Below are 23,737 nucleotides of genomic sequence, written 5' to 3'. Positions count from 1 at the left end.
GACAATTGTCCTTGTCTTTGTCCTGTCCTGTCCTGTTCTGTCCTTGATCAGGCCACTCTCACCATTGAAGCACAAGCACAAACCAACATGTTGTTGTGTCCAACCGTAAATGGCGGCAAAATTCAGGGTCGCTATGCAACTGAGACAGAGTCAACTGAGATCGAATTAAAGTGGAAATTGAATTCTGATCCGACCTGACATGGAAATTCAAAAACCCCACAATAAAATCACCTACGTAGGTGCCTACAGGTAACTCAGGTCGCTAACAGCAGCCTGGAGCTGGAGCTGGAGCTAATGAGCGCGGGGCATTGTTATTCCCAAGGCATCATTATCAATCCACCTCAACTCACCTTCATCATCTTTACGCTATATCGGCCAAACTAACGATAGCTTCGCTCAACGCCCGATCTTTTAATCTCAAACACCCCTACTAGCCCACACCAACCAATTTCCACGGCCGTTTCCGATTTTCATACACGATCGATCCACAACTCATCGACACCTCGCAGCTCGTTCGTTATGACTACCACAACCACGACCCCCGCCAATCCTCTTCTCTCGAACCAGAAGGGTTCAGAGCTTCAGGCGGTTCTTCATCCTCTCGTCCTTCTTACCATCTCCGACTATATCACACGGCACACTCTTCGACAGCAGGAAGGTCCTATCGTTGGTGTCTTGTTGGGTCAGCAAAATGGCCGCGAAATCACAATCGAGCATGCTTTTGAGGCTCACACCCGCCAAGAGCCCAGTGTACAAGGCGGTTACCTTCTTGATGGTGACCGGTTCGGTACACGCTTGGAACAGAGTCAGTAACCACGTATGCGCCATCACTCTATTTCTCTGACCGTAAACTAGTGATCAACGTCCACAAAGATAGACAACTCGACCTCGTCGGATGGTACACCCTCCTGCCATCGTTAGGCCCTACCCCGACTATCCTCCCCATCCACAACCAAATTCTCCAAGGCTGGAACGAGTCAGCCGTACTACTTGGTTTCCACCCGGAGCAGGTCCTTGATCACTCTGTCGGTGGCAGGCTCCCCCTCACTATCTACGAAAGCAATTACGAAGTCGACGATTCCAAAGCTGACAACAATGGCGAGGATAAGAAGATGGACGATGGAGAACCTACACTCAAACTCAAGTTCAAAGAGCTACCCTACTCTGTCGAAACCGACGAGACCGAGATGATTAGCATGAACTATGTTGCTGCTTCAGGAGGCAACGCCGCTGTCGCAGCCCCCAAGGAAGACAAGCCCTCTCTATCTATTGAGTCAAATGGCAAAGGAAAGCGCCGGCTTGTTGAGAGTCATGATGGAGAGTACAAGGACGTTGTTCAAGAGGATGAAGTTGCACTTACACCAGAGGAGGACGAAATGATTGCCGCTCTGACCGCAAAGGCGAATGCCATCAAGATGCTCCAGTCCCGAATTCACCTGCTCACCACATATCTTGAGCGCCTCCCCCCTTCTTACGTCAATGACGATACAACTGATCCTGGCAGTATGGATACTGATTACACCACACCTTCATCAACCGTTCTCCGTCAGATCCAGGCTCTCGTGAGCCGCCTAGATCTTGTCATTCCTTCCGACAAAGCCTCCTTCGAGCGCGAAATGCTTCACGAGACGAATGATGTGAATCTAGTGAGACTACTCAACGGCATTGTGCAGAACCTCGGTCAAGCCCGTGACGTGGGTAAGAAGTTCCACGTCGTTGAGACTGCAAAGGCTGGCCATCGCCGGGGTGCTGGTCCTGGTCCCGGTCCGGGCCAGGAGTTCGCTGACCCGTCATATAATATTCGTGGGGCTGGTGACATTCTACTCTAAGAAAAACCATATTCATTTGCAAGCGAGTTACGAAGCACTACGAACCTCACACACTCCGATGAGTTTGCCGTGAAACATTTCAGCCCGGCGTTAGGTGTTTGAGGTAGATAACGAATGCAAAAAACATTACAAAGAATGTCCAGGTTATACCTTGGCGAGAAGTCTACTAGCCGAAGATCCCCTTGATATCCAAATAAAGCTTCGAGGGTCTGGCTGTGAAACGAGAATAGATAATGAAGCTTTATATCGTGATACTAAACCATTTACCACCCATACACGATCTCTGTGCCTATTTCACAGTCATTTTTCGAGAAAGTTGGAACAGTTGATAAGCATCGTATTGAGAAACTATGTGCTTTATATTTTATTCAATCTGGAACTGACTAAGAAGACCACCAGAAACGAATATTTGAACTCCAAAGACCTTCGAGAACGTGCTACTAAGTCATGCTGCTGCCTGGATATCTATGTCTATCTTTCATATCGTATTGCAAAATTAACTGAAAAGGATGCTTCACGCTTCAATCACAATCTTTAAAACAAGGTTGCCCTCATCGTCGCTGGTGCGTGTTGCAAGCTCAAAAGCAGCCTGTGCCTTGTCAAGCCCCTTGAATCGATGCGTCACCATGCCGTCTAGTGAAGGCAGACCACAGCCAGATGGATTCGCAGCTTGGGAACATAACAGGCGAATTCCAGTAGGATAGGTATTGGAGTATCGGAAGACGCCCAAAATGTCAATCTCACGAAGGTGGGCCACTGACAGAGGGAGAGTCTGTATAGGAGTTCCCATGCCTACCATGATGACTTTACCACCAGCTTTGGTTGTGTACAAGCTTGTGTGCATGCAAACCTCTTTTCCAGTGCATTCAAATGTGACATCGACGCCATCTTCATCCTCTTCAAGTATGAAGGAGCCAGGGGAGTTCGAAGAGGCAAGTATGTCTGCAGCCAGGGATTTTGCTCCATCAAAGCGGCTTGCTGTCGAAAATGTGCTGGCAGGTGTTAAAGCACCAGTGGCAGGCGTCGATATCCCAGAGGAGTAGTTGGACGAATTTAAACGTGAGATAGGGGTCACGAACCCGTGCGTTGCGAATCCTTGGCTCACAGCGTAGTTGACACGGCCAGCGTCAATGTCAGTGATAGTCACTGAGGTACAGCCAGATTGGCGAGCCATTGCGGCAGTCAACAATCCAACGGTGCCGGCTCCGATAACAATAGCAGTAGAGCCGGGCTCTGGTCTTGCGCGGTTCACTGCATGAATAGCTACCGACAATGGTTCAAGAAGAGCAGCGGCCTCATATGAAACGTTGTCTGGGAGCCTGTGCGCGCGTTAGAAACTATTATCGATGTAGGTAGGAGTCATCCTAGACTTACTTGTGGCACCAAACGGCAGGATGATTGATCCTCTCTTGCAGTGTGCCTTGGTAATGAGGATACGTTTTGGCACTACTCCTGAAACGCAACTTTTTGCACAGATTGTACCGACCTTTGCGGCAAGTACCGCAGTTTCCACAAGCAACGCCAACCTCGAGAGCAACTCGATCTCCCAATTTGAAGCCGTTCACTTGTGGACCGATAGCAACAACTTCGCCGGAAGATTCATGACCTAGGGACAATGGATGACAGGCGCAAAGGTCGCCATTGGCGAATTTCTTGTAATAGGAAACATCCGAGCCGCAGATACCTGTTGCTTTGACAGCAATCTGAAGCTCACCTGCTGCTGGAGCCTCAATGATTCTAGTTTCCTGACGCACGTCATCAGTCAGGCATGTGTTCGGGTAGGGCTGAATGTATAACTGGGACAGTTGTCATGATTGACTTACCATCCGCAGATCGCGGGGACCATGCAAGACAGAAGCACTGATGCTCAACGGCTTTGGGGAGCCAACGGGAAGATGCGCCGGGGCGGTCTCTCCCGTAGCAACTGGGGCCATGGCTGTCAAGAGTAATGTTTGAAGCGTGGGATAAATGTGGGATATTGATTAAAGATGGAGGCTTGAAGTTGGTCGATGGCTTGAACGGTTGCCGTTTGGGGCAGTCACAGCAAAGCGGATTGGCTGGTGGATAGAGTAGAAACGTGGGAGTTGACGAGCGCGTGGGGGTAAAGGCCCAGGATAGTCTGGACGTGCTTCAAGTGCCAAGTGCTTAGCCAGGCCGATGTTTAAAAAATGGAGGTGAATATCAAAACTTATGAATTGGTGCCGTTCTGGTGCAAATGGTGGAACCGATTTGGATAGGTAGCAGAATCGGATACTGTTTAAGCATAGGTGAATGAAATGGAATTGAGAAAGCTGGGTTGCCGTCCCTTAAGTAGGTAGATAAGACTCTCTCCAACTTCACCCGGAAGTTTGACCACATGAATCCGAAATCAGACAGAGCAATCGGGAGTCAGGGCGTGTCCTATCGTCAATTTTCTCAACGCCAAGGTGGTAGGCGTCCAGAGGCGCCTGAAACGACAGGAAAAGGCCCAGTCAGGGATCAACAAGCTATCGGCGGAAAACAAAAGAGTTCCCGTAAATTGTTACCTTGTAACAATTTACTAGCTGCAGGATTTAGCATGATGGCAATGGTGTACCGGCAGAGGGGCGCAGGACGGTCCTGTCTCTGGAGCCTTGACGAGCCAGATGTGTGCCATGTTAGCATGTGCGTGGACCAGGGCCGAGCCAAGAGAGTTGAATTGGTGGGTGTTTTGCAGCCGAAGTTCTCTCAGAGCGGGCGTCCGTCTCGTCTCGCATGCAGATATGGGGCACGCTAGTTACCAAGGGTCCTTTAGCGGCGTTGACCTTCCAGGGCCTTCCTAGCTCAACATTTGGTCAACGTGCTGCTGCGAGTCTGTGTCTTGTTGGCTCCATGTCGAAGACACACCCATATTGTTAATATATAGACTGAGAAAGGGTGCTGCAATGAGGTTTACCGAAGAGTGTCAACATCTAACGGATGGCGGTCGTGACTGGTGCCCGCTCCAACGAGGAAACAAGATCGTCAATTGTGACAACGAGCGTGCCGTAGATACTGGTGCATATGTTTGCAACGGAAGACGGCCAGGTCTACCGGGGACCATGGGACTTGCAGTCCCGAGCCAAGCACCGGCAGGACTATGATGTGGCTCCTGTCCTGCCCGATATCGCGGTGAGTGACATGGCACGGTGATGTGAAGATAGAATGGTTCTAGGATGTTGTTGACGTCTATTATGCAGGAGGAACTTGCCGGTCTCTGTGCAAGACTAATAAACCCTGGCATATGCATTTGTTAGCTTGAAATCAGAGTCATCGACATGATAGGGGAGTAATCGAATGAGTAAGTCTCGAAGCTGATCAGGTTTGAAATAGCGGCCGAATTGATTCCAAAGGATACCTGTCTTGTTATGGCCAAGCTCATTTCTAATACAGAGTACAGCTTGTGTTGTTCATCAACAAACAACGATCAGCTGCAAGTTGAAAGGTCGAATGGCAGTCGGCCTCGTTATCACTTAAGCAATATCGAAGTCTACCTAATTTATGATAGCTCAAGAACTCAAAGCAATCTACGGAATACAGAGATTGTTTAGATGGCCATGGATGTAGAGTGGCATAGCCGTGCTTGGTTCTACAGCTCTGGTGGCTCAATTCACAACACTCTTGCAATGAATTGTGAGAGGATGGGAGTTCAGAGAAAAGAGATTACAGCTCTTGACCAATGTAGCCATATTTACCAAGGTTGAGGTGCTTGCCTCCGTCAGGGCAGCTCTTTCCTACTCAGCACCTTGAGCTTTCACCAATCGGAGGTGTCTTCATTTCATTGATCAACACACATGGGAAGGCGCCCTTCTTAATAACGACCAACCCTACGGAGTACTGTACCCGGCAAGTGGATGATTTTGTCCGTCAATCCATGTCTTGCAAGTACCCATTTTAGCCTGTCATAAATTGACCTTCAAATGTTCTGGAGCAGCCATCTCTTGCTGAGATAATGCGTCATAGACAAATGTGGCAGACGGAGATATAAGGCATCATCAGGCCCATTATTCATCACGGGTAAGTATTCGTTGCGCTGCCAATTACTAGCAATGTTTACTGTCAATTCTTCGTCATGTCGTTGAGTCTTATCCGTTGACGAGGATTCAGGTTACCCATTCTACCACGCGAGAGAATCAAGCATCTTGATTCGGCCCTTATTAAGGTGCATCATCCCTCCTCCTCAGTTATAGTTGACAGGGGGTTTTAGAGGGCTAACCCCATACCCCATAATCCAACCCTCCAAGTGACGGGGGAATATGGATGCATCCGTCGTCTTTATCTCTATGGTCGTCTTCATGGCGATCTGCTGTCTAAGAATGAACTGAGAAATATCATGTCTAAATCCGGAGCTGCCCATCCTACCCAGAACGATATGCGTTACCAAGGGTCATCATATCAACGGAGGTTGCTACGATTGCGCAAGAAGAAACATGCAAGGCGAACCTCGCAGCACGCATCGTGCTATATCTGCACCCATCTTTTTTCGTCCAAAGCTGGGTCCACGACTATCCAAGACCTAATCTTTCTTCGACGATCTACTCCATTCGGGCGTCAGGAAGTATTCTCGAATGCAACTCTTACCGCAAACTTTAGCTTGGTTCAAACCTGACGGGTCAAGTGCCGAGACTGTGCGCTCGTTTAATAACGCCTCAGCTTTCTGCCAGGATACGATGGTCCGTTGTTCTAGATTGGTGTGTTTAATTGGTTTATTGCGGCTATCTCTCCGTTGCGCCATCTCAAGGTTGAAGCTTCTCAAGATGCATGTAGACATGACGGGATCCATGCACTTGGGGTTCCATTGCTTCGTCCCAACCCCTGAGCATGCCATGGTCAACAACCTCAGGCCAATAACTACCCAGGACCCAAGGATGCCAAGCCAAACCCTGATAGCTATGTATAAATCATGGCTAAAGACCTCCAATGATACGGACTCGCTAGTTTCGATTCAGGCTTAATGCGAGGTTATCAGCACCCGAATTACCGACAAAATCGATTGATCGAAATGGTCATGATTCACAGACCCAATTGCCAAGTTGGAGTGCGGCCTCATTGCTTCCGTGGTTATTCAATGGCCATAATTCTTAACCTCGACAAACATTTCTGCTCGAGGCTGTCCAAATCAACGCTCTCATAGACTAGCCGTGCCCCTATGAAACACATCAAACATACATACTGCCGCAGTGCACAAAGACAAATTCATGGAAAACTTTGTTTCATTTCGCACCGCCACTCATGATGAGCCTATCTTCCAACAGGAACAAATGAATGTTTGACAATATGACCACGTTACAAAGATTGTCTCGAGGCAATACCACATCAGCTCTGTTAATGGTATTATGATGCAAGATGACAGGAGAAATCCCATTGATAGCCATCACACCATTCTGCTGCAGCTTGCTTGCTTGCATTTTGAACGTTGCCGAGTATGCACAGGAGTGTCCACTCGTACTTCTAGCCGTAAAGTACCCTTGCTTTGGGTGTCCTTATGAGTCTCGCTACCTTCGCATAAGTATTAGGACATACGCGGACACAGCCAACCATTTGAGCATGTGTCTTTACACTATAGTGGAATGCCATTAGAATCTTCCGCCTCGCCCAAGACAATGGCATAGTCAGTCAGTCGCCAGAAAGTTCCATGTGGTTAACCTGATTTTGCAGGCATTGTTCCAAGTCTCAGCATTTACAATGTCATTAGCATCAGACATGGGTGCCATTGACCCTATTCTTCCTGCAAGATCGACTGTAGACTTGACTGGCGTCTGGTTTACATGTTTCTTTCTGCTGTGTCACAAGTAGCACGACATATTTACTGAGTGACGAAGTCAGTATTAGGCTTTGAAAATCATGTGTAACCACCAAACAGCACATCGTCTGGGTATCACGCATATGCAATTGGCACTCGCGCGATGGTCTCGAGCAGCTGTTGTGTACGCCACCATATGCATGTGCTATCCTGCAACTCTACATCGGTGAACATAGATTTTGGGTTCCTTCCAGACCGATATCCGGGGTTAAGCAGAAACGTCCAATGAGTTCAAACTTCTTTATCTTTTTGGGGTCTGTAGACACCAGTGCAGAAACTCATGTGAATGATGAAACGTACTTCTCTGTCGCCATCCAGGACAACAGAACCTGATTACGACGAGCTTATCCAAACTCTGATCTGATAGATCTACTTCACATCCTCAATCGGGAGCTGAGGGCCACACATCCCTCTTGCAGCCCACTCACACCGCTTATCGCTTCAAAGATCGGACGGCAGATGGTAGATGCTGGTGGTGTACAAAAGAGTAGTGTTGTTATCAAAGTCAAGGGTGTTGATTGTTGCGTATCGTTCATCAAGACACGTCACAGCGTTGGATGCAAGTTATGAGGCCTTACACATACAAAGTAGAAAGACATCAAAGACAAAGGTAAACCATACAGTTTCAAATAACACCAGGCTCGGAGCGATGCTATCAAAAAGAGAAAAGAGGAATCAGCCTGATGCAAAGTTCTTTGTTCATCATCCGTAAGCGTCCCAGCAAAGGAGCTTAGAAAGTGCTGGCGGCCAGTCGACTCGCAGCATTTCTAGCATCCACTCGATCCTCATCCTCCTCCTCATTGACGCCTTGAAGGCCTGTACGACCAGCAGCCTGAAGCCCTTGGGCGGCCTCGGCGTTCTCTTCGTTCTCAGCCTCCTCTGACACCTTACTGATAAGACTGCCTGACACACTGCGACCTGTGGCATCTGAACGACGAGGAACGCCGCTCCAAGAGTCGCCCTTGGGACCTTGACTGGCCGCGAGGCTCGAGCGACGCACAGTTGGATGCGCCTCCCGCCCTAATCGGCTCAAACCGCCCGAGGCATCGATTGATCTGATATCCGGGCGGACTGTCTCCAGCAGGGCCAGAGTTCGCCTTTCGGCTTCAATTTCACGGAGTACATACTCCCTGATGCTCAGGCGGAGATCGGCAGAAGTTCTCGAGAACCATTTTCGTCGTTCTTGAACCAGGTTCTGAGTCACGCGGTTGGTTTTGTTGTATAGCCAAGTTTCGTGCTGGCGAGCATCATCCAGCGCCGTGATAGCCTCGTCCACCTTCTCCCGACGCACACTCGAGCTAGCCTTAAGGCGGTCGGCTGCGTTGAGCTTGCTTCGAGTGGCCTCCTGAGCTTGTAGAAATTCACGAATCAGGATTTGACGGTTAGTGAGGGATTCCTTTACAATAAAAGCATCTTGAGAATGATATTGGAACGGGTCGCCAATCGTCGTAGCCTCTGCGGTTGCCTGGGCAGCATGGTAATCGCCAACTGTCTGAACGACTTTACCAAGCTTCCGGTAGGCGTTGGCCAAGCCAGGATGAGGTTCCTGGACATGCATACCCGTAAGTTTAGAACCATAATCGGCTTCGGAGAGACCAAGACCTGGGGGGACAATTAGCACTCTGCATTTTGATAGTATAAACAAATCTTACCTCTTCGGGCTTTGACCAGCTTGTCAACCTTGTGGCCAGCATCCATGCTCCCAAGATAAAATAGCTTAACGGTTGGCCTTGCATCCGCGAGCTCAGGGGTGTCGTCAGGGGGAGGAGCGAACTGCTTCAATATTTTCCTGCGCACACCTGTTGCAGGCTGCTTCTTCTTGACCATAGGACTGTAGCCAAAATCGCTTTCCACAAACAACACCATTTCATCATCCCGCATCAAGACCTCATTGCCGCAAACGTAGTTCAACCATCGCTGCATCAGGGCTTTGACACGAATCTCATCCTCATCCGTTCCAGCTCCAGCGGAAGTCAAAGGTGGGGGTACCGCAGGAACAAATACCTCCGGGTTGGCAGATATCAGGTGCTCAGCGAGCTTAACAAACTCGGAGTGTAAACGGCGAACATCGCGGAATTGAGTTGTGCGAAAGCGGGAAATGTTTGTCTAGAACCGTCAGTCCAATACGGGGAACAAGAGAACCATACTCATACATGGACATCAAACCGCAGAATGGGATCCTTCTTGCCAGTGCGCTCAAGTCCTGTTATCTTGGCCTGAAGTCGGAACTGAGGTCCAGCTGGCTTTTGCGGGGGTTGTTCTTGTACAGGCTGCGAAGCTGGTTGGCCGGCCTGGCTTTGTTGGTGGCCATGGGCCGTGGCTCGTCCTTCGTCCTCGGTTGGTATTTCAGCGGTTGTCGACTGCGACTGCGCCTCTGAAGGGTTCAGCGTCCCTGAAGCCTCAGTGTCATCTTCAGTTCCAGACGCCGTGGTCGCAGTGCCTGGACGGGGGAACTCTTCGGACGGAGCTGTAGACTGTTCTTGGGATGTGCCGTTCGAAGATTGTGTGTTGAAACGAAAGGGAGAAGGAGGAGGGTTCTCAGCTGAGACGGGGTTGAAGGCAGCAACATTGTTTCGCGATGGAGAAGACACAGGGGAGTTACCCCAGGGCGAATCGCCAGCGGGGTCCTCGACGCCGTGGATCGTGGAGCTGTAGTCCATCGCGAATAAACTATTGGCGATAGAAAATAGCGACTATGGCGCTTGAAGACTTGTTGATAGGGAAGAGAAGCAGAAAGAATGACGTTGCGTTATGTTGCGCGCAACGAGGTCCAAGCCCAAGTTGTCGGCGGTCGGCAGGGACGGACGGAGGAACGACGGGGGTGGAGTAAGTCAATCCAATTGAGCCAGACATGGAAGTGGAGGCGTTGGCCTGGGAGCTTAGACCAGCCCGAACATTGGTTATCTTATCAGGTCTTTAAGAGGTTAGTGAGGGGCTTACAGAAAATGTTTGGCGATATCACTGCCCGGTGAAGGAATTTAAGATTTAATTGAACTTCACTTGACCCTGTTATCCAACTAGTCGACAACTTTTGCGCCAACTTGAAGCGACACTCTCAGCCGTCAAAACAATCTTTACTTCCAGTGACTCAACCCTACCCCTAAACACAAACTTCAAAATGGGCAAGAAGCGTGCGCGCGAAGAGGTCAAGGACGTCCCACCTACAGACGTTAACATGATGGATGAGGACGGTTCCGATGATGAGGTAGGCAAACTTCGACAATGGCGTATTGGCGTTCTCCTGACTGAGAATACAGGATTTCGATATGGTCAATGTCGACTTCGAGTGGTTCAACTTTGATCCTGAGGTCGATTTCCACGGAACCAAAACGCTTTTGCGACAACTATTCGACGTTGATGCGAATCTTTTCAACATGTCTGCCCTCGCCGATCTCGTTCTTTCGCAACCCACTATTGGTTCAACTATCAAGGTTGATGGCAAGGCCAACGATGCCTACGCCCTTCTCACCGTCCTCAACACAGCTGTTCACCAAGACAAGGAGCCAATGAAGGATATCATCAAGTATCTTGTGGAAAAGGCACAAACCAATTCGTCTCTAGCACCTATTGCCGACGTCCTCAGCAGCGGCAAGCATGTAGGACTCGTCTTTTCGGAACGTCTCATTAACATGCCTTCTGAGCTGGCACCGCCACTCTATTCGATGCTTGTCGACGAGGTCGAGGCGGCTGTGGAGGACAAGGAGCCTTACAATTTCTCCCATTATTTGATCTTGTCTAAGACATATCAGGAGCTTGAGTCGAAACTCGATGTCGAAAATCAGAAGCGCAAGAAAGCCAAGGAGGAAGCCGGCATGTATTATTTTCATATGGAGGACGAGGTGCTACACAAGCATGCGGTCGCGCACGGAAACTTCAACTACACGAAAGAGGACGAGCTGGCAGCAGACAGCAAGCGGGCATTCCAGGAAATGGGCGTCAAGGCGCATGGGCACATGATCCTTATTGAAGCAAGCAAGTTCCCTGGAGCAGTCAAGTCCGTTAATGAATATCTGAGCGCTGCGCAATAGACGAACTTTAGGCGTCCGGCTCCAGCCTTTGCATCAAGTATTCTACCTCCACTTCCTTGGTCAACGGGATAACAAAGTCCTTGTACATTGAAACAACGGCATCGACATTGATCTTTGCCGCTCCTTCTGTCCCATCTGGGATACTGGGGTCTTTTCCGTATGTCAAAGCCTTAAGCCGTAGTCGCTCAAGAACCTGTTTCTCCACAGCAGCATTGGTGATGGACTCTGCGATACCCTCTCGGTCCTCTGCCTTGATAAGACGGATGTATTTCTCTTGCTCAGAACGGAACTTCGACTCGGCGACAAACTTGCCGAAATGGATACGTCGTGATAAGGCTTGTAGGCAAGCAATATCGCAAGTTGCGGTTGAGCCGTAGTTTTCTTGGGACTCGCCCCGCTCCTCCCGGCCGAAGTCGGGGCACACTGCGGGAAGGAACTTTTCGGTGTAGAATGCCTTGATCTTGTCGTTCACATTGACGTCGTTCTCGTACAGGATTCTGGGGTAGTTTAGAGGCTTGAGAATTGGCTTCTGTAGAGCGTCAGGAAAGAAGGGGTATTCGTCAGGAGATTCGAAACGTCGGATAAGGGACTGCAGCTTTTCTTGCTCGCGGAAGTACCAGTCGAGGAAGCTCAGGTTCGATTCTGGCAGCTCGACAGCTCCAGGAGCATAAATTGTCTTTTAAGAAGTCACAGTTAATTGTCTATCATCATATTCGGCAGTACCGGAGGGTTGCATGAAGGGTCCCATATCCCACTTACACTGTTCAAGGCGAACTGCACTCTTTCAATCAAATGGAAGGTGATGGTGTCCTCGAGTCGACTTCTGCTATCAGTACCAAGCCTTGGAGCCAAGCAATGCAGCTTGTGTGGAATTGGGTGACTCGTACATTAGCTGGAACCGGATCCGAGCAAGATCCAGTGCGTGTGCGGCATCGGCCATGTTGATAACAGTATCCATCTCGATTGTGATAACAACGGTTGATCGCTAAGAGGTTGTTCTGGGCTGGGAGAGTAGGAGCTGAACGACCAAAAATATCCCGCGCTGATCAAAAGCGACAGGTCCAAATGCAATAGTTGCGTTGTCTAAAAGAGGGTGAGTTGAGGTTATCAACGTAAATGAGTCGTATTAAAACCCAATAAACTCAACGGTAGCTGGAAGCGGGTTCGGTAAGTCCCAATGTACTGCAAGTTTCCATTTAAGTGCCTATCAATGGTTGACAGTCCAGACCGAGGGCATGAGCGGAGCTACCTGGGGCCCGGCACTTCCCTTTCCCTGACCAGGATTTCTTTTCGTGAACCTGTGCGAAAAATTAGACTACCTCCTAGAGGTACAGTAGGGACCTACAGTGGAGCTGCAAAGTTGATGGGCGGGCGGGCATCGATGGAGGGGTAATCTTTCCGGGGCTGGAAAGCTCAGGAAGGAAGGAGGTCTTGGATGTCATCAGCAAACCAGCATAAAGCCGCACTTAATCTAATCTAACTAATTGCCTGGCTTAAGAGCCTGGGTTGGCAGTACGAGCAGGGCTCAGATACAAGGTTGCACGCCACTGTATTCGGAGCAAAACCATCATTCCAGCAGTTCCAGCGCTGTGGCAGAGCTGTCGCATGAACCAATTACAGTTAGATTTCCATTTTCTTCTGCCCACATTAGCGTCTCGGATCAGAAGCCTCCCAAGCCCAAATCCAAACCGTGGTCGGGTCTTTTTGCCCTCCATCTCCATAGCCAAGGTTATCCCGGCGCGCGTCATGATAAACTCCTCGTGAGCTGCCAATTCTTTTAATCTTTCCTCCCTCGAAGCCTCAGCGTCATTGTCCCACCTCAACGCAATCGCTTCAAGGCCCTCTGATTCTCTTCGGCTTCTGCACCTCTCCGGCAGGAGCTTGGCCATGGCGAATCAAGAGACTCACTATGGCTTCGACGAAGGCGGAGACGACGACCAGTCCATTGTGTCGGTGCGTAGATACTCAGAAATCCATTGTCCCATATGGACCGCAAATCGCTAACCTCAATCTTCCTTGAGTAGACGCGCGGACTCGAGGCTTTCAGTCGAAAGGTTACAACTACAGCTACTCATTTGATCGGTCCCAATGCCGAAGCCACGGCTCATCACTACCAAGCCGCCATGGCCGAGGTTCACAAGCAAATGAAGCGACCGACGGTGCAGCGAAGCATGTTCGCGATGGCAAGGACAACCCCCACAGACCTCATGCGCTCCAGGCTATCAACCCACGAAATTCAGCATCGCGCCTTGACGTTCTTGCCCGATGACCTTCTCGCCAATATTCCCGAGCATGAAAACCCGTATTCGTTATTTCAGGGCTTCCAGGCCAGTTTTCCGGAACTGACTGACGAAGGCAAGAAATTCCAGCGACGGGTTTCTCGTGGTCGCAAAATGTTGGAAGATTCAGAAGGGACACCAGGAAGCCCCAAAAAGCTGACGCAGTTGAAAAAAGAGAAAGCCGCCATGATGCATGAATTTGGGCTGCTGGGCACTCGCAAGAGTATGGCGAGTTACGAAATTCGAGAAATCGACAACAAAATCGCAAATCTCCACGGCATGCGAAGAATTATCCTAGACAGGCTGGCGGGGTTGGAACAGGATGAAGCTATGCTAGAGCACGATAGTATGTTCTGTGCCAACCGTATTCCCAGAGCTTTACTAACTTGACAAGTTTCCGAGATGGAAATTCGGGTTGACGAGGCCCAGGTGTTAGTTGATGAGGCTGAGGAACTCGAACGAAACACACGGACCCAAGACGAGCAAGATCTAGTTGGTGATGCCGATGATCACGATCCAGAATTCATGTCTCAATCTGTATACGAAAAGATCCCCGCCTCAGAAGCCAGCAGCACGCCCCGGAAAACGAAAAAGGTCCACCGTAAGAAGTCAATGCCCATACTTCATGAGCATTTCGAGCCCGGTACCGCTATTCGCGAGCTCCGGGCACACAAGGACACGATCACGGCTATTGATTTCGACGCTCCGTTTGGCACCATGGTTACCGCTGCTCTCGATGACACAGTTCGAGTTTGGGATCTTAACGCTGGTAGATGTATGGGTTATATGGAAGGTCACACTGCATCAGTACGCGCTTTGCAAGTCGAAGATAACATCCTCGCAACGGGCTCTGTGGACGCAACCATCCGACTCTGGGATCTCAGCAAAGCGCACTACGACCCCCATGGCGGCCTTGGAAAAGACGACGATGAGGACGCCATTGCTTTCGGAACGGACAACCACCTTGAGCCCCCACCGGGCAGCATGGCTGATTGCCCACTGTACACCTTGGAATCACATGTTGACGAAATCACGGCTCTTCACTTCAGAGGTGATGTTATGGTTTCCGGCTCTGCAGATAAGACGATTCGCCATTGGGATCTTGAAAAGGGCCGTTGCGTGCAAACATTGGATGTTATGTGGGCAGCCGCCGCAAGTATGACAACGACAGACAGCACATGGCGACCTACAGGGCGATCTCAAAGCACCTCAGCCGACTTTGTTGGCGCTTTGCAAGTTTTCGAGACGGCCCTTGCATGCGGTACCGCAGACGGCATGGTGCGTCTATGGGATCTTCGAAGCGGACAGGTTCATCGCAGCCTGGTAGGACACACCGGCGCAGTAACATGTCTTCAGTTCGATGACGTGCACCTGGTGACTGGAAGCGTCGACAGAAGTATTAGAGTGAGTAACTGTCGTTTTTGTACCTGAGGAACACTTTCACTAACAGCAACAGATTTGGGATCTTCGAACGGGGTCTATTTACGACGCATACGCATACGATAACCCTGTCACAGACATGATGTTCGATGCTCGACGAATTGTCAGCGCTGCAGGCGAGGACGTTGTCAAGGTGTACGATAAGGTTGAGGGACGACAATGGGAATGCGGCGCTGGCATCACAGCAGCTGAGGAGGGCAAGACTCCAGCCATCGTGGAGCGTGTACGTGTTAGAGACGGGTATCTTGTTGAGGGCAGACGAGACGGTATCGTTGGTGTATGGACAAGCTAAGATATACGTATGTAATCTGTAAAATAATGAAATCCGCTCATGACGATTTGTATCATGAGCACGTCTCCAGAATCGTAAACATACAGTTCGCGGTAGTTGTTAGGGGTAGCCGATCTGAGCGAAATTGGCTTATTGGAATATCCATGCGGTTGGCAATGAATTCATCACCCTATTGGTTATCCGGTAATCTCAATCTGAAATATCATATTTCTTATCAACTTACCTATTATGCAACAACTCCAAGAATATCACAACTAATCCAACAACTTGCGCGACGATTCCACGTCGCGCCGATTATTAACCCAATCACCTATGAGATTTATGGTTGCGTCCTGAAGCTTGCGGTCCAGATATGGCGTCAACAGAATATGCGTCGATTCTGATCAGATATCTCCAGAAAGCCCATGAGCTCTTTGAGCATTCGGATACGAAGCATGATGAAAATGATACCGACTCTACGGCCAGTGCCATGATACAGCTCCTCGCCAGGCAAGCTCAGGCAATAGTTACATTACACGAGAATTTGTCTCATAACGATAACAAATGCAAAGTCGACGAAGAACTCCTTAAAAAAAGGATAGCAGACTTGATATCTATCTCGTTATCTAAATTTTACGCTTACCGCTACGATCTGCTTCCTCTTGTATGGCGTCAGATATACACTGACGCTTGTGTACTGGAATCGTTCCAAATCCTCCTACGTCCTCTCTCTGCAGGCAAGAACCCTTCGGAACAGGCCCTAGATGCAACTGTTGAGAAGCTCGACAGAGCACTTATCACAGCCGGCGGCGGAGGACAGCCCGAATGGCTTGAGAAGACATTGTCGCTACTTGAAGAGGCATGGATAGCCGGTGAACAGAAAGAGAGGCCATTCAAAAGTCAAAGGCATGACAAATCATCTCAACGGGAGTTTTCGAGTCGTGAACCCTATGGACGACCAACACTCTTGCCCAAGAGGGAGTGTCCACGGTACTCCGGGTGGACAATGCTACAGTTCGAGGATTATATGAACAGCAACGAGGGTGAGCCTCGCCCCATTGTCTTTACAGATTTAATTCGAGACTGGCCTGCTCTCGCAGATCGACCATGGAGATCTCCCGAATACCTGCTGTCCAAAACATTTGGTGGAAGACGTCTCGTGCCAGTTGAACTTGGACGGAGCTACGTTGATGACGGTTGGGGACAGGACTTGATACCGTTCCATGAATTTCTCAGCCGTTATGTCGAAAATAAATCTTCCATCTCCGACAAAACCGGCTATCTCGCTCAACACAACCTCTTCCAGCAAATACCAACACTACGCAATGATATATATATCCCAGACTTCTGCTGGGTCGATGTTCCGCCTCATCCCACAACACCGTCTCTCAATCAACCACCTGTCGATGTGCCCCAACTTAACGCCTGGTTCGGTCCCGCCCGCACCATCACACCTCTTCATACAGATGGTTATCATAACTTGCTTTGCCAGGTCGTTGGCACGAAGTACATCCGTCTGTACCCTCCGCGTGCTACGCCTGCAATGCGACCCAGAGCGCCCGAGCATGGTGTCAATATGAGTAACACGAGTGAGTTGGACGTGGGTGTCCTTGAAGGGTGGGATGATAGACCCGAGGATATGGAAGAGGAAGACTTGGAATTGATGAGGAGGGAACTAGAAGGTACTGAATACTGGGAATGTATACTAGAGCCAGGGGACACATTGGTCATTCCGATCGGGTGGTGGCACTACGTAAGGAGTTTAAGCGTGAGCTTCAGTGTGAGTTTCTGGTGGAACTCATGAGCTTCTATCACAAAATAATAATCCTCAGACACCAATAGCTTCCCTGTGCTTTGGATGGAACCAGAAGAGCACTCGAGGCACAGTTTTACATGGTGGAATGATACAAGATGATACGTTTTTTTTATTGCCTGTACTTATAGGAAGGAATCGTCTGGACATAAACTGCCATGGATACTTGCATGAATCTTGAAGTCGGTATATCATCGCCTCTCTACCCAGTCGTTGACGCATCGTCTACACTCTCACCAACCCCTTGAGCCTCTCTCCGAGCTTTTGCTCCCGCTTTCAGCGTCTCCCACTTCTCTCGATACTTATCCAGAACCTTTTGCATTTTACGGTTATCCTTCTCGAGTCGCTCTATCTGTTTCACAGCAGCAGCGAGCTGTTCTTCAATCTCTTGATTCTTGCGTCGCAAGTTTTCATCCGCTACCTTGCTTAGGTGAGGGGAGGCAGAAGGAGATCCGGGACGCATGAGGCGATAACTTTCAGCAAGGGCCATAGCTGAAGTCTGAGCGCTGGCTTCAAATGCATGGAGGCGCTTGGTCAGCTTGTCGAGCATATCTTTAAGAGATTTGTTTTCAGTATATAATTCCTCGATAGTGTTGTTTAGTTCCCTGTCAGTGCTGGCACGGCCGATGCGTCGTTTGGCTCCAGGCGATAGCGAGGGCGCCTCCCGGGCATCAACAAAATCGTCATCATCTTCATCCAGAACGTCAAGAAGGTCGCTGTGAGAGGAAGCCCCAAGGCGCCTCTTTTCCTTTTCGGCAAAACTCAAGATGTTCGCATAAGACATGGTGTGACCGGTACTGGGTACGACATAGAAAGAATCGGTCGGTCCATGTCCCTCTCTTGCCAAAGTCTTCAATGTTGCCTGCGAGTATATCTTGCTGATGTCCGGTTCTGGAACCTTGGATGGGGAAACCTTGAGGTGACTACGCTTGGGGGACATTTCTGGAGAATCTTGGGGTTCTGAGATGGAGGATTCTTCTTGGATCAAGGGCAGCCCAGCAAACGCCAAAGGTGCCGAAATCTTGTTCATGATACTTCCAAAAGCGTTGTAGAATCGTGTGTATCCGCCATCGTCACTGGCTACCACGGAAGATGCAGCATCAGACCGTGGGGAAGATGAGCCCTTTCCATGGCTATCGGAGCGTGTAGTGACAGGGGCAGGAGGAACCCATGTTGGTTTACCGGACCGGTGATCAATAATATTTTGCATCTTGGCTTTTGTTCCTCGAGAATGGCTTGCCGCATCGAGGTTGCCTGGAGCCTGGTCGTTGCTAACACTCGGCGCAAGAGGCTGGCCTCGATACTTTGACGGGATACCGCGAGCATTAGCCAAGTTACTGGCAATGGATGAAGACATTTCGCGGTGGGCATATCGCCTCTGAGTAGGAGGAGCTATTTTCTTGGACGCCGGAGAATCATTCTTGTTTTCTTTCTTGTCGTGCGCATCTTGGGAGGCAATGCTGGTCTTGTCGGATGAATCCTTTTCGCTGACATCGGTATCGTCGACTTGGGGCGTAGGCGCGGTAGGACGTTTGAGGATATCTGCGATCTTTCGATGGTGTTCTTCCAAAAGTTTGAGGGTTCGGAGAGCTTCGATGCTCGAGGTTGACTTGGCGGCGTTGGCAAACTCGCCGGCAGCTTGAGTGTGTTCGGTGATTGCGACCGTACTATCGGATGACTGATGGGCTACGCCTGCAGCGCGCACGTGGTCATGAGCTTTCACAAGCGGCGATGAGTCCATATTTCCATGGGCAGATTGCAGGAGTTTGTTGTTTTGCGAAGGTGCGTTTGCGTTTGCTGTTGTACTTGAAAGTGCCGATATTGAGGGATGTGATGTGGAACGTGACAAGGTCAAGTGTGGGGAGCTAAAGAGGCAACAGACCAGTTAAGTTACTTTTTAATCTCGGTGCGTCAAGAATGCCGTGTATATTGTTAGAACAATGGACGTTAATTAATCGAGATTGAAGGAACGTGTTGATATTACCTAGTATAGAGTATAAGAACAAGGCCCATGTATAATTTGAACCCCGGTATAAAAGACTTTTTTCAACCGTCGATTAATTGAAAAATGTTTCCAGCAATTAAGCATCTCTCAGGTGTCATTCACTTTTTAACAATATCAGTCTTCATATACCAAGCCAGAAAGCCTATCGGTGATCACTTTAGCATTTGGCGGGGTTAAATTACTTAATTCGGTAGGTAGATTAATTACTTACAGTGATCGGAAATTTCATGACGACACGACACTTCACTGTCCGGCTTTGCTGTGGAGAAGGACTGCGAAACATAGACGGCATTTGGTTACATTTCTTGGTAAATACGATATGAATCAGATGTCATCAGACCTTGGTGCTGCAGGGCTCCGCATGTTTACCTGGATTATGTATGCAAGTCAATGCATAAAACCTACTGATAACTGGACTGGTTCAAACAACAGTTCTATGAGTGTTCGGGTTGGTGGGTAAGAAGCAATAAGAATAGTGCACTTACTGTCTTTTGAAGCAACTCGAACTCCCTGATAACAGTACAGTGACATGTACAGTAATGTTTCAAAGAAGTTGCGCAACTAACAAGCTGATGTGAGCTTGAAATGTCGACCCTCCACACTACCTAGGTCTAGTAAAAGGGCTCGGGCCGATCGATGGCCCCGTAGATGGGAAAAGGGAGAGAACGGGCTGGTGACGTTTTAAAGTTATTCGTAACCGTAGATCGGGGATAAATCCAACGGATATGACCCAAATCTACGGGCCACACATGTAGTGGCTGTCTTGAAAGGGTGTCGAAATATCTTGTTTGAAACTTTCTTTTCATTATCACAGTAAACAGAACTAAGTCACTGAACCTTTTCTATATCACTAGCTAATTTCTATGAATAGCTCCCCAGCTATAGCCGACTTCGTACTCTGTAGATATCTTACACTGAGACTGGATACTTGATGGGGGTTCCTTGCTGCGCCACGCAATCTAGCCCACATTCATTATTTGGTGAGAACGAACTTCAGCAAGGATCGGTGCGAATATCCATGATTGGTTCGCAAAGCGGTCCCAGCGCAAGGGGTTGGCTGGTTATACGCGGATTTGGTTTGTCGGTTCCAATCTAGAGCTTACACTGAGTGAGGAACCGAAAGAAGCCAAATTTGCGCTGACAACCAGGGCTATCGTCTAGACTAATAATCATCCCTTTTCCAAAATAGCCACGGTTAAATACCCTACTATATAGTTAGTTACAGATCACAAATGGAAAACAACGCATGCGGTTGAAGCTGGATACTAACCAATTGAGGGAGGAATTCTACAGAAACCAAATCGAGCACTTGGCCTAACTTGGCGTGGCCAGGACTTCAGATCAGGTCGCCCGTAGTCTGGCCTGTCACGATTAACCATCATTTGAGCTAGAACAAAACAACGACGTCAACTCTTTTTATCCTTGGCTTCTTCCTTCTTCGACCCCGACTACAAGACCTCACAACCTCTCAATCTCACTTCTGGCCTTTATCGCCTATCAGAGATTAGATCGGCTTATTATTCTTTGCATAGTTTCCCCTCGTTCTTCTATTCTCCTTGGACACTTCCGCAACAGCGTCATACAACTTTCTCGCGAGCTCTATCCCACCGTCATAGCATCTGTTTCTCAAGGAGTGCTGCCGCAGCGAGCGCACCAACAAATCACAAGTACCTAGACATAAGCGAAACTCTTCCTCCCGTCGTATTCGATCTCGAACGGCAAGGCCCGTCGGCGCGGCGACGGCGACTGCGACAATGACAACAACCTTGGACAACAGCAGCAATTCCGGATTGAATAAGCTGCTACCCAAGTCAATATCCTCCAAGCGCCTTCGGAGAAAACAAGACCGGGAAGCGTCAGGGCTTTCGCAAGACGATGTTAGTGTCTTTGGCCACTCGCAATCCAGCCGCGAAACTCTAGAAAGCGACGGAACCCGCTCTGGGCATATCGGGGGCGATGAAGACGAGGGTACAAGCCAAAGTCACCGGTCCTACGAATCTGATGGAAACGACTCGTGAGTTTTAAACTTTCTTATCTCTTTCTCTTTGGTCTTAGTCCCATATTCGGGCGTTTTTGCTTGTCTGTCGTCATTACCTCTCTTCTCACGGCGATGATTGCCCTGATCCGGCTTGTTTTGTCCATGTTTGTTGCGCGGGAACAGCTGCGAGGCTGAGACCCCTCGGCTGGGCGTTCTGCGACACCCATGCTTAATTAAGATGACACCAAAAGGAGGAACAGATGAATCAAGCCATCGCACTAAAGAGATGGAAGATCAGAACTCCACAAGGCGCTTCAACTTGGTTGTTTACCATCTACTTTCTCTGTCTCTCTCTTGGTTCTCTCTTTTGGTTTTATTTTATCTGCTCTTCTCTAGCAATCATTTCATCGCGCTCAGCTGGCTTGGCCTGGTTCATCTGCCGTCTTCCCCGTGTCCACCTCCCTACCAAACTCCACTTATCCATGCTACCGTCTGTGCTCTGTCAATCTGATCAATCTAACTGGAATCATCGTCACTGCTTACTAGGTCCAACTCTCGACATCCACCACCTTTCTCAACTCATCCTTCTCAAATCGGCCATTTGACCACCAATTCTGCAATTATACAAACAAATTACCACGCGGAATCCCAGCCGTCGGCTTCAGATCACGACTCTAACAGCAGTACATCCAAGTCGTCCACGTTTCCACCAACGGCTTTCGATTCGATCGACTTGAAGGATCCCCGGGTCGGTCGGAGTAAGACGGGCTTGCTTCCCCCTCAAAGTTCCACTCGACGCTCTCCTTCGCCAGGTGGTAGATTGAAGGACATTTTTAAACCCAAGAAGAGTTCCGGCAATAGTTCAAGTCCTGAACGGCGACCAGTGAGCGAGCCCCGGCAATTGCTCGAAACTCGCGACGAACAACAGCCCACCCTATCAGTGGACCCTGAATTTACCCAGAAGTTTCCTGTCCTCGAGCCACCAGCTATAGCCAAAGTTGCTTCACCCGAAAGGCGAGCAAGAGTCCAACCCAAGGTTGACACGAATATTCCTCCGCGAACCCCTCCGAGTGGTGACAAGCCGGCCCCTGTTATAGTAAACACTCCACCTACACCTACCGAGTTCCCCAACAGATCCGGCCAGTCGTCTCCTGAACGAAAATCCTTCTGGGGTAGTCCGACAAGCAGCTCTGGTACAAATGTAAAAGCTTCCTCGCAAAGCATGAGCGCGAACAGAAGGAGTCGTTCCAATTCGCAAAACATCGGACCCAGAAACTCTCTCATATTGTCTCCGCCCCGTTGACGCCGACTCCAGAAAGTGGCGAGGCGACCCCGAACGCAAACCCAAACCCTTCAGGTGGCTTCTTCTCTTCTATGATATCAGCTGCCCAAAGCGCTGCCAACACACTTAGCAACACCAGTCTGAATATTGGTGGAAACAAGGGTCGGAGCGTATCCCAGAATATTCAGGAACAGCTCGAACCCGACAACACCAAAGACGACGCCCAGCCTACTCCCACTGCAGCAGAAATGGCAGACAAGAAGGAAAACAGAAAGTCTGCAGTGTCTACAATCGGGGCTGGTGAGTTGAGTCTCAGCCAACTTGGGCTTGCTGAAGCACCCAGCCTTGTTGCGTCCCCGGTCAATGCCAGGTTCCCTGACGCATCTGACACACGCGCTCGTTCTGAATCTGCCCCCGTCGATTCCCCCATCAGTCCTGTAGACTTTGCTCCCGATGAGTCGTTTAGCCGCCCGCGTTCACTCTATGAGCCTGTGAGCCGCGAACGCACTCCTCCTCCGCCCGACTCCACAGGCAAAGAGAACGGCGTCCAACGATCATCCAGTATCCGAAGTGCTCTCCGACAAAACCACAGAAAACGCGGAAGCTCAGTCACCACTGGCACTACCATAGGGGCTGCGATCGCTGCTGCCAATAATTCATTGGCGCATCCCAACTTGAGCGCTCCTAAACTTACAGGATTTGCTATTGCGAGTAAGAAGCGGAATCGTGACTTCCATGATCTGTTCAAGAGTGTTCCAGACGATGACTATCTTATTGAGGACTATAGCTGTGCTTTGCAAAGAGAAATTCTGGCGCACGGACGTCTTTATGTCTCGGAGGGCCATCTCTGCTTCAGTAGTAATATTTTCGGTTGGACAACAACCCTGGTCATGAGCTTTGATGAGATAGTGTCTGTTGAGAAGCGTAGCAGTGCGCTTCTATTCAAGAACGGACTCATGATTTCGACAAGACGTGCCAAACATATCTTTGCCAGTTTCACCAGCCGAGACGC

General features: G+C 49.5%; 9 protein-coding genes across 9 annotated transcripts; 5 read left to right on the top strand and 4 right to left on the bottom strand.

Annotated features, from left to right (window-relative positions):
• Positions 1-519: 519 nt before the first annotated feature.
• On the top strand, positions 520-1,965 carry FGSG_09598 (uncharacterized protein; the record flags this gene model as incomplete). The annotated part of the gene is made up of 2 exons (XM_011329810.1): positions 520-805; positions 856-1,965. The coding sequence occupies 2 exons, from the start codon at positions 520-522 to the stop codon at positions 1,827-1,829; spliced, it is 1,260 nt and encodes a 419-aa protein (XP_011328112.1). The 3' UTR covers positions 1,830-1,965.
• A 378-nt stretch (positions 1,966-2,343) lies between these two features.
• On the bottom strand, positions 2,344-3,763 carry FGSG_09599 (uncharacterized protein; the record flags this gene model as incomplete). Its single annotated transcript, XM_011329809.1, has 3 exons — positions 2,344-3,148; positions 3,204-3,574; positions 3,653-3,763. The coding sequence occupies 3 exons, from the start codon at positions 3,761-3,763 to the stop codon at positions 2,344-2,346; spliced, it is 1,287 nt and encodes a 428-aa protein (XP_011328111.1).
• A 4,596-nt stretch (positions 3,764-8,359) lies between these two features.
• FGSG_09600 (uncharacterized protein) lies at positions 8,360-10,289 on the bottom strand (the record flags this gene model as incomplete). Its single annotated transcript, XM_011329808.1, has 3 exons — positions 8,360-9,231; positions 9,282-9,735; positions 9,783-10,289. 3 exons carry the CDS (start codon positions 10,287-10,289, stop codon positions 8,360-8,362), a joined length of 1,833 nt encoding a protein of 610 aa, XP_011328110.1.
• A 458-nt stretch (positions 10,290-10,747) lies between these two features.
• Positions 10,748-11,657, top strand: FGSG_09601 (BCP1 protein; the record flags this gene model as incomplete). The annotated part of the gene is made up of 2 exons (XM_011329807.1): positions 10,748-10,834; positions 10,887-11,657. The coding sequence occupies 2 exons, from the start codon at positions 10,748-10,750 to the stop codon at positions 11,655-11,657; spliced, it is 858 nt and encodes a 285-aa protein (XP_011328109.1).
• Positions 11,658-11,842: 185 nt separating this feature from the next.
• On the bottom strand, positions 11,843-12,597 carry FGSG_09602 (chorismate mutase; the record flags this gene model as incomplete). Its single annotated transcript, XM_011329806.1, has 4 exons — positions 11,843-11,850; positions 11,892-12,333; positions 12,417-12,498; positions 12,545-12,597. 4 exons carry the CDS (start codon positions 12,595-12,597, stop codon positions 11,843-11,845), a joined length of 585 nt encoding a protein of 194 aa, XP_011328108.1.
• Positions 12,598-13,417: 820 nt separating this feature from the next.
• Positions 13,418-15,814, top strand: FGSG_13612 (uncharacterized protein). Its single transcript, XM_011329805.1, has 4 exons — positions 13,418-13,610; positions 13,682-14,282; positions 14,331-15,340; positions 15,393-15,814. The coding sequence occupies exons 1-4, from the start codon at positions 13,545-13,547 to the stop codon at positions 15,666-15,668; spliced, it is 1,953 nt and encodes a 650-aa protein (XP_011328107.1). The 5' UTR covers positions 13,418-13,544; the 3' UTR covers positions 15,669-15,814.
• Positions 15,815-16,020: 206 nt separating this feature from the next.
• On the top strand, positions 16,021-17,451 carry FGSG_13613 (uncharacterized protein; the record flags this gene model as incomplete). The annotated part of the gene is made up of 1 exon (XM_011329804.1): positions 16,021-17,451. One exon carries the CDS (start codon positions 16,021-16,023, stop codon positions 17,449-17,451), a length of 1,431 nt encoding a protein of 476 aa, XP_011328106.1.
• A 211-nt stretch (positions 17,452-17,662) lies between these two features.
• Positions 17,663-19,201, bottom strand: FGSG_09604 (uncharacterized protein; the record flags this gene model as incomplete). Its single annotated transcript, XM_011329803.1, has 1 exon — positions 17,663-19,201. The coding sequence occupies one exon, from the start codon at positions 19,199-19,201 to the stop codon at positions 17,663-17,665; it is 1,539 nt and encodes a 512-aa protein (XP_011328105.1).
• Positions 19,202-21,219: 2,018 nt separating this feature from the next.
• On the top strand, positions 21,220-23,619 carry FGSG_13614 (uncharacterized protein; the record flags this gene model as incomplete). The annotated part of the gene is made up of 4 exons (XM_011329802.1): positions 21,220-21,479; positions 22,128-22,636; positions 22,828-23,436; positions 23,513-23,619. The coding sequence occupies 4 exons, from the start codon at positions 21,220-21,222 to the stop codon at positions 23,617-23,619; spliced, it is 1,485 nt and encodes a 494-aa protein (XP_011328104.1).
• Positions 23,620-23,737: the final 118 nt, after the last annotated feature.

This window comes from Fusarium graminearum, chromosome 4 (genome assembly GCF_000240135.3).
Source record: "Fusarium graminearum PH-1 chromosome 4, whole genome shotgun sequence".
Taxonomy (NCBI): Eukaryota; Fungi; Ascomycota; class Sordariomycetes; order Hypocreales; family Nectriaceae; genus Fusarium; species Fusarium graminearum.
This window is presented reverse-complemented; position numbering and strand designations above follow the sequence as displayed.

Coding starts and splice junctions, on each gene's coding strand:
- FGSG_13612 (XM_011329805.1), top strand. CDS start 13,545: ATGGCGAATCAAGAGACTCACTATGGCTTCGACGAAGGCGGAGACGAC. Junction 13,611..13,681: donor ACGACCAGTCCATTGTGTCG/GTGCGTAGATAC, acceptor TTCCTTGAGTAG/ACGCGCGGACTCGAGGCTTT. Junction 15,341..15,392: donor GCGTCGACAGAAGTATTAGA/GTGAGTAACTGT, acceptor TAACAGCAACAG/ATTTGGGATCTTCGAACGGG.